The sequence below is a fragment of the Lonchura striata genome, chromosome 34 (genome assembly GCF_050655825.1).
Source record: "Lonchura striata isolate lonStrDom1 chromosome 34, ASM5065582v1, whole genome shotgun sequence".
Lineage (NCBI taxonomy): Eukaryota > Metazoa > Chordata > Aves > Passeriformes > Estrildidae > Lonchura > Lonchura striata.
In genome coordinates, this window is record NC_140736.1 from 4552568 (window position 1) to 4566799 (window position 14232).

The 14232-nt window shown below is 44.7% G+C and overlaps 2 protein-coding genes across 6 annotated transcripts in view; one reads left to right on the forward strand and one right to left on the reverse strand.

The window, feature by feature from the left end:
• The window catches only part of LOC110473897 (signal-induced proliferation-associated 1-like protein 3), a 54738-nt gene extending 54024 nt beyond the window's left edge, over positions 1 to 714 (forward strand). Inside the window, exon 22 of the mRNA XM_085564728.1 lies at positions 433 to 714. Coding sequence (XP_085420854.1) covers positions 433 to 582 — 150 coding nt within the window. The 3' untranslated portion in view covers positions 583 to 714. The remainder of the gene's footprint in view (positions 1 to 432) is intronic.
• A 6532-nt stretch (positions 715 to 7246) lies between these two features.
• Positions 7247 to 14063, reverse strand: POLR2I (RNA polymerase II subunit I). 5 transcript variants are annotated; one of them, XR_014950843.1, is made up of 7 exons: positions 13991 to 14063; positions 12201 to 12255; positions 11370 to 11443; positions 9903 to 9977; positions 8764 to 8815; positions 7380 to 7584; positions 7247 to 7287 (listed from the first exon to the last, which is right to left on the reverse strand). XR_014950843.1 is itself a non-coding variant. In XM_085564664.1 (7 exons), exons 1-6 carry the CDS (start codon positions 14047 to 14049, stop codon positions 7522 to 7524), a joined length of 378 nt encoding a protein of 125 aa, XP_085420790.1. In that variant the 5' UTR covers positions 14050 to 14063; the 3' UTR covers positions 7369 to 7480; positions 7514 to 7521. The 5 variants fall into 5 exon arrangements, 4 of the variants coding, with proteins under 4 accessions (XP_085420790.1, XP_085420792.1, XP_077645298.1 ...); XM_085564664.1 differs by lacking the exon at positions 7247 to 7287 and having other exon boundaries at positions 7369 to 7480; positions 7514 to 7584; XM_085564666.1 differs by lacking the exons at positions 7247 to 7287; positions 9903 to 9977 and having other exon boundaries at positions 7369 to 7480; positions 7514 to 7584.
• Positions 14064 to 14232: the final 169 nt, after the last annotated feature.

Here is a 14232-nt window from a genome sequence, read left to right on the forward strand (position 1 = left end):
TTTTCTCCCCTGAAAATCCCCAAAATTCAGGATTTTCCCCAAATTCCCAATTTTTCTTCTAAATTCCCAAAAATCCCCTAAAAAAATCTAATTTTTCCCATAAAATCCCCACATTTTGTCAAAAAACGGCCATTTTTTTGTCAAAAATCACCATTTTCCCCCCAAAAATCCCAATTTTCCCCTAAAAATTCAGGATTTTTCCCAATTCCCAAAAAATCCCCAAAATACAAAAAATTTCCCAAAAAATCCCCCAAAATTTCCCAAAAATCCCTCCAAAAAATTCTCATTTTTTCCCCATAAAATCCCCATTTTTTGCTGTAGAAACCCCATTTTTCCACCGAATTTCTCCATTTTTTTTTTCGAAAATCCCCCCAAACTCGGGGATTTTCCCAAACTGTGGGGATTTCTCCCCAAATCCTCCTTTTCCGGCAGGAGAAGCAGGACAAGGTGTTCCTGCAGGCCGAGGTGGCGTCGCTGCGCCAGAACAATCGGCGCCTGCAGCAGGAGTCGAGCTCGGCCGCGCGGCAGCTCCGGCGCTTCGCCCGCATCTTCTCCGGCGCCGCGCCCCACCACGAGCCCTGAGACCGAATTCTGGGAATTTCCGGGAATTTCCGGGATTTTGGGATGGGTTTTGGGTCCGGGAATTTGGGATTTTCCCCCTGGAATTGTGGAATTCCCATCGGGATCGGCGGCTCTGGTGCCGTGCCCCACCAGGAGCCCTGAGCCAGATTTTCCAGGATTTTCTGGGATTTTCCAGAATTTTCTGGGATTTTCCAGGATTTTCTGGGATTTTCCAGGATTTTTCGGGAATTTGGGATTCTTTGGGATGGGTTTTGGGTCTGGGAATTTGGGATTTCCCCCCTGGAATTGCAGAATTCCCATCACAATCGGCGGCTCCGGCGCTTCGCCAGAGACTCGAGATGGTCCCGGGATCCGCTGAAATCTGATGGAATTTTGTGGGATTTTGGGATTCTTTGGGATGCAGGATTCTGGAATTCTTTGGGATTTGGGGATTTGGGATTCTTTGGGATGGGTTTTGGGTCCGGGAATTTGGGATTTTCCCCCTGGAATTGCGGAATTCCCATCGGGATCGGCAGCTCCGGCGCTTCGCCCGCATCTTCTCCGGCGCCGCGCCCCACCACGAGCCCTGAGACCGAATCCCGGGAATTTCCGGGAATTTCCGGGAATTTCGGAACCTCCGGAATTCTTTGGGACGGGTTTTGGGTCCGGGATTTTGGGATTTTCCCCCTGGAATTGGGACGGATCCATCGGGATCGGCGCTGCCGGAGCTTCGCCAGAGACTCGAGATGGTCCCGGGATCCACCGGAATCTGCTGGAATTTTCTGGGATTTTGGGATTCTTTGGGATTTTTTGGGAATTTGGGATTCTTTGGGATGGGTTTTGGGTCTGGGAATTTGGGATTTTCCCCTGGAATTGCAGAATTCCCATCGGGATTGGCGGCTCTGGCACCGCGCCCCACCAGGACCCTGAGCCGGATTTTCCGGGATTTTCTGGGATTTTCCAGAATTTTCTGGGATTTTCCGGAATTTTCTGGGATTTTCCGGGATTTTCTGGGATTTTCCAGGATTTTCTGGGATTTTCCAGGATTTTTTGGGGATTTGGGATTCTTTGGGATGGGTTTCGGGTCCGGGATTTTGGGATTTTGCCCCGGAATTGGGACGGATCCATCGGGATCGGCGCTGCCGGAGCTGCGCCCCACCAGGAGCCCCGAGCCAGATTTTCCGGGATTTTCTGGGATTTTCCGGAATTTTCTGGGATTTTCCGGGATTTTTCGGGATTTTGGGATTCTTTGGGATGGGTTTTGGGTCTGGGAATTTGGGATTTTCCCCTGGAATTGCGGAATTCCCGTCACAATCGGCAGCTCCGGCGCTTCGCCCGCATCTTCTCCGGCGCCGCGCCCCACCACGAGCCCTGAGACCGAATTCCGGGAATTTCCAGGATTTTCTCCCATTTTCCAGAATTTTCTGGGATTTGGGGATCCTCTGGAATTCTTTGGGATGGGTTTTGGGTCCGGGAATTTGGGATTTTCCCCCTGGAATTGCGGAATTCCCATCACGATCAGCAGCTCTGGTGCTTCGCCAGAGACTCGAGATGGTCCCGGGATCCGCTGAAATCTGCTGGAATTTTCTGGGATTTTGGGATTCTTTGGGATGCAGGATTTTGGAATTCTTTGGGATTTGGGGATTTGGGATTCTTTGGGATGGGTTTTGGGTCCGGGATTTTGGGATTTTCCCCCTGGAATTGGGACGGATCCATCGGGATCAGCACTGCCGGAGCCGCGCCCCACCAGGAGCCCCGAGCCGGATTTTCTGGGATTTTCCAGAATTTTCTGGGATTTTCCAGGATTTTCTGGGATTTTCCGGAATTTTCTGGGATTTTCCAGGATTTTTCAGGAATTTGGGATTCTTTGGGATGCAGGATTTTGGAATTCTTTGGGATTTGGGATTCTTTGGGATGGGTTTTGGGTCTGGGAATTTGGGATTTTCCCCCTGGAATTGGGACGGATCCATCGGGATCGGCGGCTCTGGCGCCACGCCCCACCAGGAGCCCTGAGCCGGATTTTCCGGGATTTTCTGGGATTTTCCAGAATTTTCTGGGATTTTCCAGGATTTTTCGGGAATTTGGGATTCTTTGGGATGGGTTTTGGGTCCGGGAATTTGGGATTTCCCCCCTGGAATTGCGGAATTCCCATCGGGATCAGCGCTGCCGGAGCCGCGCCCCACCAGGAGCCCTGAGCCGGATTTTCCAGGATTTTCTGGGATTTTCCGGAATTTTCTGGGATTTTCCAGGATTTTTCGGGAATTTGGGATTCTTTGGGATGGGTTTTGGGTCCGGGAATTTGGGATTTCCCCCCTGGAATTGCGGAATTCCCATCGGGATCGGCGCTGCCGGAGTTTCACCAGAGACTCGAGATGGTCCCGGGATCCACCGGAATTCTTTGGGATTTTTGGGATTTTTGGGGATTTGGGATTCTTTGGGATGGGTTTTGGGTCTGGGAATTTGGGATTTCCCCCCTGGAATTGGGACGGATCCATCGGGATCGGAGCTTCCCCAGAATTCCAGAACGTTCCAGAAGAATCCTGAACTTTCCATGGAATTCCAGAAATTCCAGAACTTTCCATGGAATTCCAGAACTTTCCATGGAATTAAGAAAGATTCCAGAACTTTCTGTGGAATTCCAGAACTCTCCAGGTGCTTCCAAGTGGACCAAGAACCTTCCAGAACTTTCCACGGAATTCCAGAACTTTCCGCGGAATTCCAGAAACTTCCAGAATTTTCCAGGTGCTTCCAAAACCTTCAACGGGATTCCAGAAATTCCCATGGAATTCCAGAACTTTCCAGGTACTTCCAAAAATTCCTGAACTTTCCATGGAATTCCAGAACTTCCAGAGGTCTCCAGGTACTTCCAAGTGGACCGAGAACCTCCAGAACTTTCCACAGAATTCCAGAAATTCCAGAACTTTCCATGGAATTCCAGAAATTCCAGAACTTTCCGTGGAATTCCAGAAATTCCAGAACTTTCTATGGAATTCCAGATCCTTCCAGGTGCTTCCAGAAATTCCCGGACTTTCCACGGAATTCCAGAACTTTCTACGGAATTAAAAAAAAAATATATATTCCAGAACTTTCCACGGAATTCCAGAAATTCCAGAACTTTTCATGGAATTCCGGAACTTTTCCAGACCTTTCAGCTGCTTCCAGAATTTCCAGAAATTTCCGTGGAATTCCAGAAATTCCTGACCTTTCCACGGAATTCCAGAACTTTCCAGGTGCTTCCAGACATTCCCAAACTTTTCATGGAATTGCAGAATTTCCATGGAATTCCGGAACTTTTCATGGAATTCAAAAAATTCCAGAACTTTTCATGGAATTCCAGAACTTTCCATGGAATTCCAGAACTTTTTAGGGGCTTCCAGAAATTCCGGAACTTTCCATGGAATTCCGGAACTTTTCATGGAATTCAAAAAAATTCCAGAACTTTCCACGGAATTCCAGAATTTTTTAGGGGCTTCCAGAAATTCCAGAACTTTTCCAGGTGCTTCCAGAAATTCCAGAACTTCTCATGGAATTCCAGCATTTTCCACGGAATTCCGGAACTTTCCACGGAATTCCGGAGGCTCTCAGGCCCCTCCCCCGGGAATTCCGGGATTTTTTGGGAAAAGGGGGAGGAGCCGCGACCTCAGACTCATGAATAATTCATGAGGAGTAATGAATAATAATTGAGGCGCTTCCAGGCACTTTCACCCCCAGGAAATTCCTGAAAATTTTATTAAAAATTCCCAAAAAATTCCCCAAAAATTCCCTAAAAAATTCCTTTTAAATCCCCCAAAAATCACTAAAAATCCCCCCAAAAATTCCTAAAATTTCCCTAAAAATTCCCCCAAAATTCCCTAAAAATTCCTTTAAAATCCGCCCAAAATCACTAAAAATCCCCCCAAAAAATTCCTAGTTTCCCTAAAAATTCCCCGAAAATTCCCTAAAAACTAAAAAATTCCCCCAAAAATTTCCCTAAAAATTCGTTTAAAATGCCCCCAAAATCACTAAAAATCCGCAAAAAATCCCCCCAAAATTCCTAAAAATTAATTTTAAAAACTCTGAAAAATTCCATTAAAATCCTCAAAAAAAACCCGAAAAATTCCTTTAAAATCCCCCCAAAATTCCCAAAATATCCCTAAAAAAATTCCCCAAAAATTCACTAAAAATCCCCCCAAAAATTCCTGAAAAATTCCTTAACAATCCTAAAAAATTCCCTAAAAATTCATTTTAAAACCCCTGAAAAATTCCCGAAAAATTCCTTTAAAAAAAAAAAAAAATTCCCTACAAATTCCCAAAAAATTCTCAAAATATCCCCAAAAATGTCCTTTAAAATCCTAAAAAATTCCTAAAAATTCATTGAAAAACCCCTGAAAAATTCCCAGAAAATTCCTTTAAAAATAAAAAAAAAAATAATTAAAAAATTCCAAAGAATCCCCTAAATATTAAAAAAAAAATCATTAAAAATTCCGTAAAACTTCCTGTAAAATTCCCTAAAAATTTCCAAAAAATTCTCAACAAAATCATTTTAAAATCCCAAAAAAATTCCCAAAAAATTCCCTAAAAAATCCCTCAGAAATTCCCTTAAAATTCCCAGAAAATCCCTGAAAATTCTTTTTAAAATTCCTCCAAAGTTCCTTAAAAATCCCAAAAATATTCCCAAAAAAATCCCTAAAAATTCCTTTAAAATTAAAAAAAAAAAAATCCTAAAAAAATCCCTAAAAACTTCCCTAAAAACTTCCCCAAAAATTCCTCAAAAAATTCCTTTAAAATTCCCAAAAAATCGTTAAAAAATTCTTAAAAACTCCCAAAAAATTCCTTAAAAAATCCATAAAAATCCCTTAAAAATACCTTAAAAATCCCTAAAAATTCCCTAAAAAAATTCCTTAAAATTCCCCAAAAAAATCCTAAAAAAATTCCTTTAAAAATTACCTAAAATTCCTTTAAAAATTCCCCCAAATTCCCTAAAAATCCCCAAAATTCCCTAAATTATTTCCTGGAGCGGCTCAGGGTTTTCAACCCCTCCCCCCTCATTCCCAAAATTCCCCAAAAATTCCCCAAATTCCCATTTTTTAACACTATATTTGTATAAATGGCACCGTTTTTATTCCCGATTTTTTTCGCTGTTTTTGGGAGAAAATTCCCAAATTTTCCCCCAAAAATTCCCCAAAAAAATCCCAAAAAATTTGGGATTTTTCCCTCCTTTTTTGTCTTATTTAATCCCCTCCCCGTTCCCGGAAAATTTGGGTGGATAGGAATAAAAATTCCCAAAAAATTTTGTGGATTTGAGTTTTGATTTTTAGGGAAAAATGGGAATTTTGGGGGGAAATCAGAATTCTTTGGGGGAAAATTGAGGGTTTTTTTTGGGGAAAATGGGAATTTTGGGAAGAAATTGGAATTTTTTTTTGGGAAAATGGGAATTGTTGGGGGGGAAAATGGGAATTTTTGGAAGAAATTGGATTCTTTTTGGGAAAAATGGGAATTTTGGGAAGGAATTGGAATTTTTTAGGAGGAAAATGGGAATTTTTTTTTTTGGAAATGGGAAATTTTTTTTGGAAAATGGGAATTCTTTGGGGAAAAATAAGAATTTTGGGAGGGGAATGGGAATTTTTGGGAAAATGGGAATTTTGGGGGGGAAAGTGGGAATTTTTAGTGGGGAAAAAATGGGAATTTTGGGGAAAAATGGGATTTTTGGGAAGAAATGGGAATTTTTTGGGAGAAAAATGGAAATTTTTGGGGAACATGGGAATTTTTGGGGAACATGGGATTTTTTTTGGGAAAAAATGGGAATTTTTAGGGGGAAAAATGGGAATTTTTGGGGGAAATGGGAATTTTTTGGGGGGGAAATGGGAATTTTGGGAAAAATGTAAATCTTGGTAAAAAAAATGGAAATTTTGGGGGGAAAATGGGAATTTGGGGGGGAAAATGGGAATTTTTTGGGGAAAAAAATGCAAATTTTTGGGGAAAAATGGGAATTTGGGGGTCTCAGGGATCCTGGCTCATTTTGGGGTCACTTTTGGGGTCATTTTTGGAGTTTTGGGGTCACATTGGAGGCCAATCCCGGGGTCATTTTTGGGTTAATTTTTGGAATTTTGGGGTCAATTTGGGGTCACTTTTTGGGGTCACTTTTAAGATCTTGGGGTCATTTTTGGGGTCACTCCTGGAGTCAAAATGAGGCCAATCCCAGGGTCATTTTTGGGTTAATTTTTGGAGTTTTGGGGTCACTTTGGGGTCATTTTTGGGGTCCTGGGGTCACTTTTGGGGTCACTCTTGAAGTCCCATTTGGGATCATTTTTGGGGTCAATTTGGGGTCCCATTTGAGGCCAATCCCGGGGTGATTTTTGGGTTAATTTTTGGAGTTTTGGGGTCACATTTGAGGCCAATCCCAGGGTCATTTTTGGGTTAATTTTTGGAGTTTTGGGGTCATTTTTGGGGTCACTCCTGGAGTCAAAATGAGGCCACTCCGGGGGTCATTTTTGGGTTAATTTTTGGAGTTTTGGGGTCACTCTTGAAGTCCCATTTGGGGTCATTTTTGGGGTCATTTTTGGGGTCATTTTTGGGGTCACTTTTAAGATCCTGGGGTCACTTTTGGGGTCACTCCTGGAGTCAAAATGAGGCCACTCCCGGGGTCATTTTTGGGTTAATTTTTGGAGTTTTGGGGTCATTTTTGGGGTCACATTTGAGGTCAATCCCGGGGTCATTTTTGGTTTAATTTTTGGAGTTTTGGGGTCACTTTTGGGGTCATTTTTGGGGTCAATTTGGGGTCATTTTTGGGGTCCTGGGGTCACTTTTGGGGTCACTCTTGAAGTCCCATTTGGGGTCACTTTGGGGTCATTTTTGGGGTCATACTTGTGGTCACTTCTTGGGTCACTCCTGGTGTCATTTTTGGGGTCACTTTTGGGGTCCTGAGGTCACTTTGGGGTCACTTTGGGGTCCCTTTGGGGTCCCTTTGGGGTCCCTTTGGGGTCACTCGGTCCAGCGGTGGCCGCAGTGGGGGGCGGTGCAGACGTAGTAAAGCCTCATCGCGTCCTGCGAAATTTGGGGCAAATTTGGGGCATTTCGGGCAAATTCCTGCAGAATTTCCAGCCGAAAAAAAAAAAATTCCTCCCCCCAAAACTCATCAGGACCCACCCCAAAAAATTCTCAAATCCCCCCCCACCCAAAACTTCCCAAAAAAATTCCAAAAAAAAACCCCAAGATACTCTCTCCGCAGAAAAAATCCAAAATCCCCAAAATCTTCCCAAATTTTCCCGCAAAATTCCCTGGGATCCATCCCCAAAATCCCCCCCAAAAACTCATAGGATCCTCTCTCCCCAAAAAAAAACCCCAAATTCCCCAAAACCTCCCCAAAACTCCCCCAAAATTCCCAAAGATTCCTCCCAAAATTCCCTTGGATCCCTCCCAAAATTCCCTTGGATCCCTCCCAAAAATCCCCAAAAAATTTCCCCAAAAATCCTAAAATCCCTCCCAAAAAAACCCCAAAACCCCCCAGGATCCTCTCCCCAAAAAAACCCCAAAACCTCCCCAAAATTCTCCCAAAATTCCCAAAGATTCCACCCAAAATTACCTGGGACCCATCCACAAAAAACTCCCCCAAAAAACCCCAAAATCCCCAAAAAATTTCCCCCAAAAAAACCCCAGGATCCTCTCCCCAAAAAAACCCCAAAATTCCCCAAAATCCCCCCAAAATTCCTCCCAAAATCCCCTGAGATTCCAAAAAAAATCCCAAAATCCTCTGGGACCCCACCCCAAAATCCCAAAAACTCCAGAAAAACCCAAAACCCCTCCCCAAAATCCCCCCAAAAAATCCCCAAAATCCCAAAAAACTCCTCCAAAAAAACCCCAAAATCCACCCAAAAAAATCCCCCAAAAAAACCCCAAAATCCCTCCCCAAAATCCCAAAAAACTCCTCCAAAAAAACCCAAAATCCCCCCCAAAAAAACCCCAAAATCCCCAAAAAAAACCCCAAAACACCCCAGGAACCGAAGAGTTTTTGGGGTTTTTTGGGAGGATTTTGGGAGAATTTTGGGGTTTTTTTGGGAAAGAATTTTGGTGGTTTTGGGGGAGAATTTTGGGGTTTTTGGGGAGAATTTTGGGGATTTTTGGGGAGGATTTTGGGAGAATTTTGGGGAGGATTTTAGGGTTTTTTTGGGAAAAATTTTGGGATTTTTTGGGCAGAATTTTGGGAATTTCGGGTGCTGCTCTGACCTCGGCGCGGGCGCTGTGCGACTGGAAGAACACGGCCTCCTTGTGCCCGCACCTGCAGGACACAAAAATGGCCCAAAATGTCCCCAAAATGTCCCCAAATGTCCCCAAAATGTCCCCAAATGTCCCAAAATGTCCCCAGATGTCCCCAAAATGTCCCCAAATGTGTCCAAAATGTCCCCGAGTGTCCCTAAATGTCCCCAAAAGTCCTCAAATGTCCCCAAAATGTCCCCAAATGTCTTCAAAATGTCCCCAAAATGTCCTGAAATGTCCTCAAATGTCCCCAAATGTCCCAAATGTCCCCAAAATGTCCCAAAATGTCCCAAAATGTCCCAAAATCTCCCAAAATGTCCCCTAAATGTCCCCAAATGTCCCCAAAATCTCCCAAAATGTCCCCAAACGTGCCCTAAATGTCCTCAAATGGTCCCCAGAGTGTCCCCAAATGTCCCCAAGTGTCCCTAAATGTCACCAGGTGTCCCCAAAGTGTCCAGAAATGTCCCCAAATGTCCCCAAAATATCCCTAAATGTTCCCAGATGTCCTCAAAATGTCCCAAAATGTCCCAAAATGTCCCCAAATCTCCCCAAATGTCCCCAGATGTCCCCAAAAGTCCCCAAAATCTCCCCAAATGTGCCCAAAATCGCCCCAAATGTCCCCAAAATGTCCCCAAATGTCTCCAAAATGTCCCCAATGTCCCCAAAATCTCCCAAAATGTCCCCAAATGTCTCCAAAATGTCCCCAAATGTCCCCAAAATCTCCCAAAATGTCCCCAAAATGTCCCAAAATGTCCCAAAATGTCCCCAAATGTCCCTAAATGTCCCCAAAATGTCCCCAGGCGTCCCCAGATGTCCTCAAAATGTCCCCAAAATGTCTTGAAATGTCCCCAAAATCTCCCAAAATGTCCCCAAATGTCCCTAAAATGTCCCCAAATGTCCCCAAAATGTCCCTAAATGTCACCAGGTGTCCCCAAAATGTCCCCAAAATGTCCCCAAAATCTCCCAAAATGTCCCCTAAATGTCCCCAAAATGTCCCCTAAATGTCCCCAAATGTCCCCAAAATCTCCCAAAATCTCACAAAATGTCCCCAAAATCTCCCAAAATGTCCCGAAATGTCCCCAAAATGTCCCCGTGTCCCCAGGGCTGACTTCTGGCAGGGGTGATCCTCGGTGCGGGGCAGGGTCGGGTCCTGCGAGACGTCGGCGATGATCTGAGTCAGCTCGCTGGGGAGAGCCAAAAATTCCCAAAATCAGCCCAAAATTCCAGCCAAAATTCCCAAAAAAACAAAAATCCCCAAAACTCCCCAAAAATACACCCAGAACAACCCAAAATTCCAGCCAGAATTCCCAAAATTTAACCCAAAATTAACCCAAAACTCCACCAGGTGATGATCGGAGTCAGCTCGCTGGGGAGAGCCAAAAATTCCCAAAATCAGCCCAAAATTCCCAAAAAAACAAAAATCCCCAAAACTCCCCAAAAATACACCCAGAACAACCCAAAATTCCAGCCAGAATTCCCAAAATTTAACCCAAAATTAACCCAAAACTCCACCAGGTGATGATCTGAGTCAGCTCGCTGGGGAGAGCCAAAAATTCCCAAAATCAGCCCAAAATTCCCAAAAATCCCAGCCAGAATTCCCAAAATTTCAGGAACATTTTGGGATAATTTTTGGGAACTTTTTGGGGTCATTTTGGGAATATTTTTGGAACAATTTAGGGAAATTTTGGGGATGTTTTGGGGCCATTTTGGGAATATTTTTGGGAAATTTTGGGGATATTTTGGGAATGATTTTTGATAATTTTTGGGGATGTTTGGGAATATTTTGGGGACATTTTATGGATATTTTCAGTTATTTGGGGAATAATTTGGGAATATTTTGGGATAATGTTGGGGATATTTTGGAAACATTTTGGGATAATTTTTGGGATATTTTGGGGATATTTTTGGAACAATTTAGGGAAATTTTGGGGATATTTTGGGGCTATTTCAGGGATATTCTGGGGATATTTTGGGAACATTTTGGGATAATTTTTGCTGATATTTTGGGGATTTTTTGGAGATATTTTGGGGATATTTTGGGAATATTTTGGGGATATTTTGGGATAATTTTTGGGGAGAATTTAGAGCCATTTTGGGATAATTTTTGGGGATATTTTGGAGATATATTGTGGATATTTTGGGAATATTTTCGGGATATTTTGGGATAATTTTCGGGGAGAATTTAGAGCCATTTTGGGATAATTTTTGGGGATATTTTGGGGATTTTTTGGGGATAATTTGGGAATATTTTGGGAACATTTTAGGGATATTTTGGGAACATTTTGGGGATATTTCAAGGATATTTCAGGAATACTTTGGGAATATTTTGTGATAATTTTGGGGCTATTTTGAGGATAATTTTGGAATAATTTGGGAATAATATTTTGGGAATTTTTTGGAGATATATTGCGGATCTTTCGGGGATATTTTGGCGATAATTTGGGAATATTTTGTGATAATTTTGGGGATAATTTGGGGATAATTTGGGGATATTTTGGGGCTGTTTCAGGATAATTTTGGGATAATTTCTGGGAACATTTTGGGGTCGTTTTGGGGGTTTTTGGGGCCGCTCTCACTCGACTTCGTGCGTGATCTTGTTGACGTAGATGCAGCTGTTGTCGGCCTCCTGCTGATAATCACAGTTCCTGCACTGGGAGAGAAACTGGGATGGACTGGGAGGGACTGGGATGGACTGGGATGAACTGGGAGGGAACTGGGAGGGACTGGGAGGGAACTGGGAGGAACTGGGAGGGACTGGGAGGGACTGGGATGAACTGGGAGGGAACTGGGAGGGACTGGGAGGGACTGGGAGGGAACTGGGAGGGACTGGGAGGGACTGGGAGGGAACTGGGAGGGACTGGGACAAACTGGGATGGAACTGGGATGAACTGGGATTGAACTAGGCCAAACTGGGAACAAACTGGGATGGAACTGGGATGAACTGGGCCAAACTGGGATGAACTGGGCCAAACTGGGATGGAACTGGGATGGAATTGGGATGGAACTGGGATGAACTGGGATGGAACTGGGATGGAATTGGGATGGAACTGGGATGAACTGGGCCAAACTGGGATGAACTGGGCCAAACTGGGATGGAACTGGGATGGAATTGGGAGGGAACTGGGATGAACTGGGATGAACTGGGCCAAACTGGGATGGAATTGGGATGGAACTGGGATGAACTGGGATGGAACTGGGATGAACTGGGCCAAACTGGGATGAACTGGGATGGAACTGGGACGAACTGGGCCAAACTGGGATGAACTGGGATGGAACTGGGATGAACTGGGCCAAACTGGGATGAACTGGGCCAAACTGGGATGGAATTGGGATGGAACTGGGATGAACTGGGATGAACTGGGCCAAACTGGGAGGGCGCAGCCCCAAACTGGTGCCGGGGCACTCACGGCGTAGAGCAGGATCCGGTTCTCCTTGTCCTCCTTGGGGTACAGCATGTTGTTACTGGGCAAACTGGGATTACTGGGAGGCTCCGGCGGGGAACCCCCGCCCTTCCCACCCCCAGAATTCCCAATTCTGTCACCCCAAAAATTCCCCATTGTTCACCTCAAAATCCCAATATTTTTTTCCTCAAAATTCTCAATTTTTCCCCTCAAAATTCTGAATTTTTCCCCTTTAAAATTCGCAACTTTTCTCCTCAAAATTCTCAATTTTTCACCCTCAAAATTTCCAATTTTTCACCCTCAAAATTCCCAATTCTCCCCACAAAATTCCCAGTTTTCGCCTCAAAATTCCCAATTTTTCCCCTAAAAATTCCAAACTTTTCCCCCTCAAAATTTCCGATTTTTCACCCCCAAAATTCCCAATTCTTCCCCCACAAAATTCCTAATTTTTCTCCTGAAAATTCTCAATTTTTCCCCACAAAATTCCTGATTTTTTTCCCCGCCAAAATTCCCAAAATTTCACCTCAAAAATTCCCGATTTTTCACCTCAAAATCCCAATTTTTCTCCTCACAATTCCCAATTTCCCCCTCAAAATCCCCAATTTTCTGCCTCACAATTCCCAGTTTTTTCCCCTCACAATTCCCAATTTTCCCCTCAAAATCCCCAATTTTCCCCCTCACAATTCCCTGTGTTTTCTCCCTCACCATTCCCAATTCTTCCCTCAAAATCCCCAATTTTTCCCCTCACAATTCCCAATATTTCCGTCTCAAAATCCCCAATTTTCCCCCTCACAATTCCCTGTATTTTTCCCCTCACAATTCCCAATTCTCCCCTCAAAATCCCCAATTTTCCCCTCACAATTCCCTGTATTTTTCCCCTCACAATCCCCAATTCTCCCCTCAAAATCCCCAATTTTCTGCCTCACAATTACCTGTATTTTTCCCCTCACAATTCCCGATTTTCCCCCTCAAAATCCCCAATTTTCCCCCTCACAATTCCCTGTATTTTCGCCTCACAATTCCCGATTTTCCCCCTCAAAACCCCCAATTTTCCCCCTCAAAATTCCCGATATTTCCCCCTCACAATCCCCAATTCTCCCCTCACCATTCCCTGTATTTCCCCTCACAATCCCCAATTCTCCCCTCACCATTCCCTGTATTTCCCCTCACCATTCCCTGTATTTCCCCCTCACAATCCCCAATTTTCCCTCTCACCATTCCCTGTATTCCCTCTCACCATTCCCTGTATTTCCCCTCACCATTCCCTGTATTTCCTCTCACCATTCCCTGTATTTCCCCTCACCATTCCCTGTATTTCCCCTCACCATTCCCTGTATTTCCCCACTCACCATTCCCTGTATTTCCCCTCACCATTCCCTGTATTTCCCCCTCACCATTCCCTGTATTTCCCCTCACCATTCCCTGTATTTCCCCCTCACCATTCCCTGTATTTCCCCTCACCATTCCCTGTATTTCCCCCTCACCATTCCCTGTATTTCCTCTCACCATTCCCTGTATTTCCTCTCACCATTCCCTGTATTTATTTCCCCACTCACCATTCCCTGTATTTCCCCTCACCATTCCCTGTATTTATTTCCCCCTCACCATTCCCGCCTTTCCCCTCCCGCCCCTCCCGGGCGCGTTCCCGCTGTTCCCCCCCCAGTTCCCGCTGTTCCCCCCCCAGTTCCCGCTGTTCCCCCCCCCAGTTCCCGGTGTTCCCCCGTCTCCCCCATTCCCGGTTCATTCCCGGTGCATTCCCGGTTCATTCCCGCCCTTTCCCCGCCGTTCCCCCTCACCATTCCTGGCAGAAGCGGATCCCCACGAATCCCGGCTCGTACGCGCCGTCCCCCTCCATGGCCGCGCGGCCACACCCCTTCCCTCTCCCTCCCTCACCCCATTGGTCAACCCACCCGTCCATCATTCAATCCCACCTTCTCATTGGTCAACTCACCCTAGACCCGTCAACGCTTTATTTCTATTGGTCAATCCCATTCACCACGCCCATTCTTTATCCTATTGCTCCATTTGCTGTTAGACA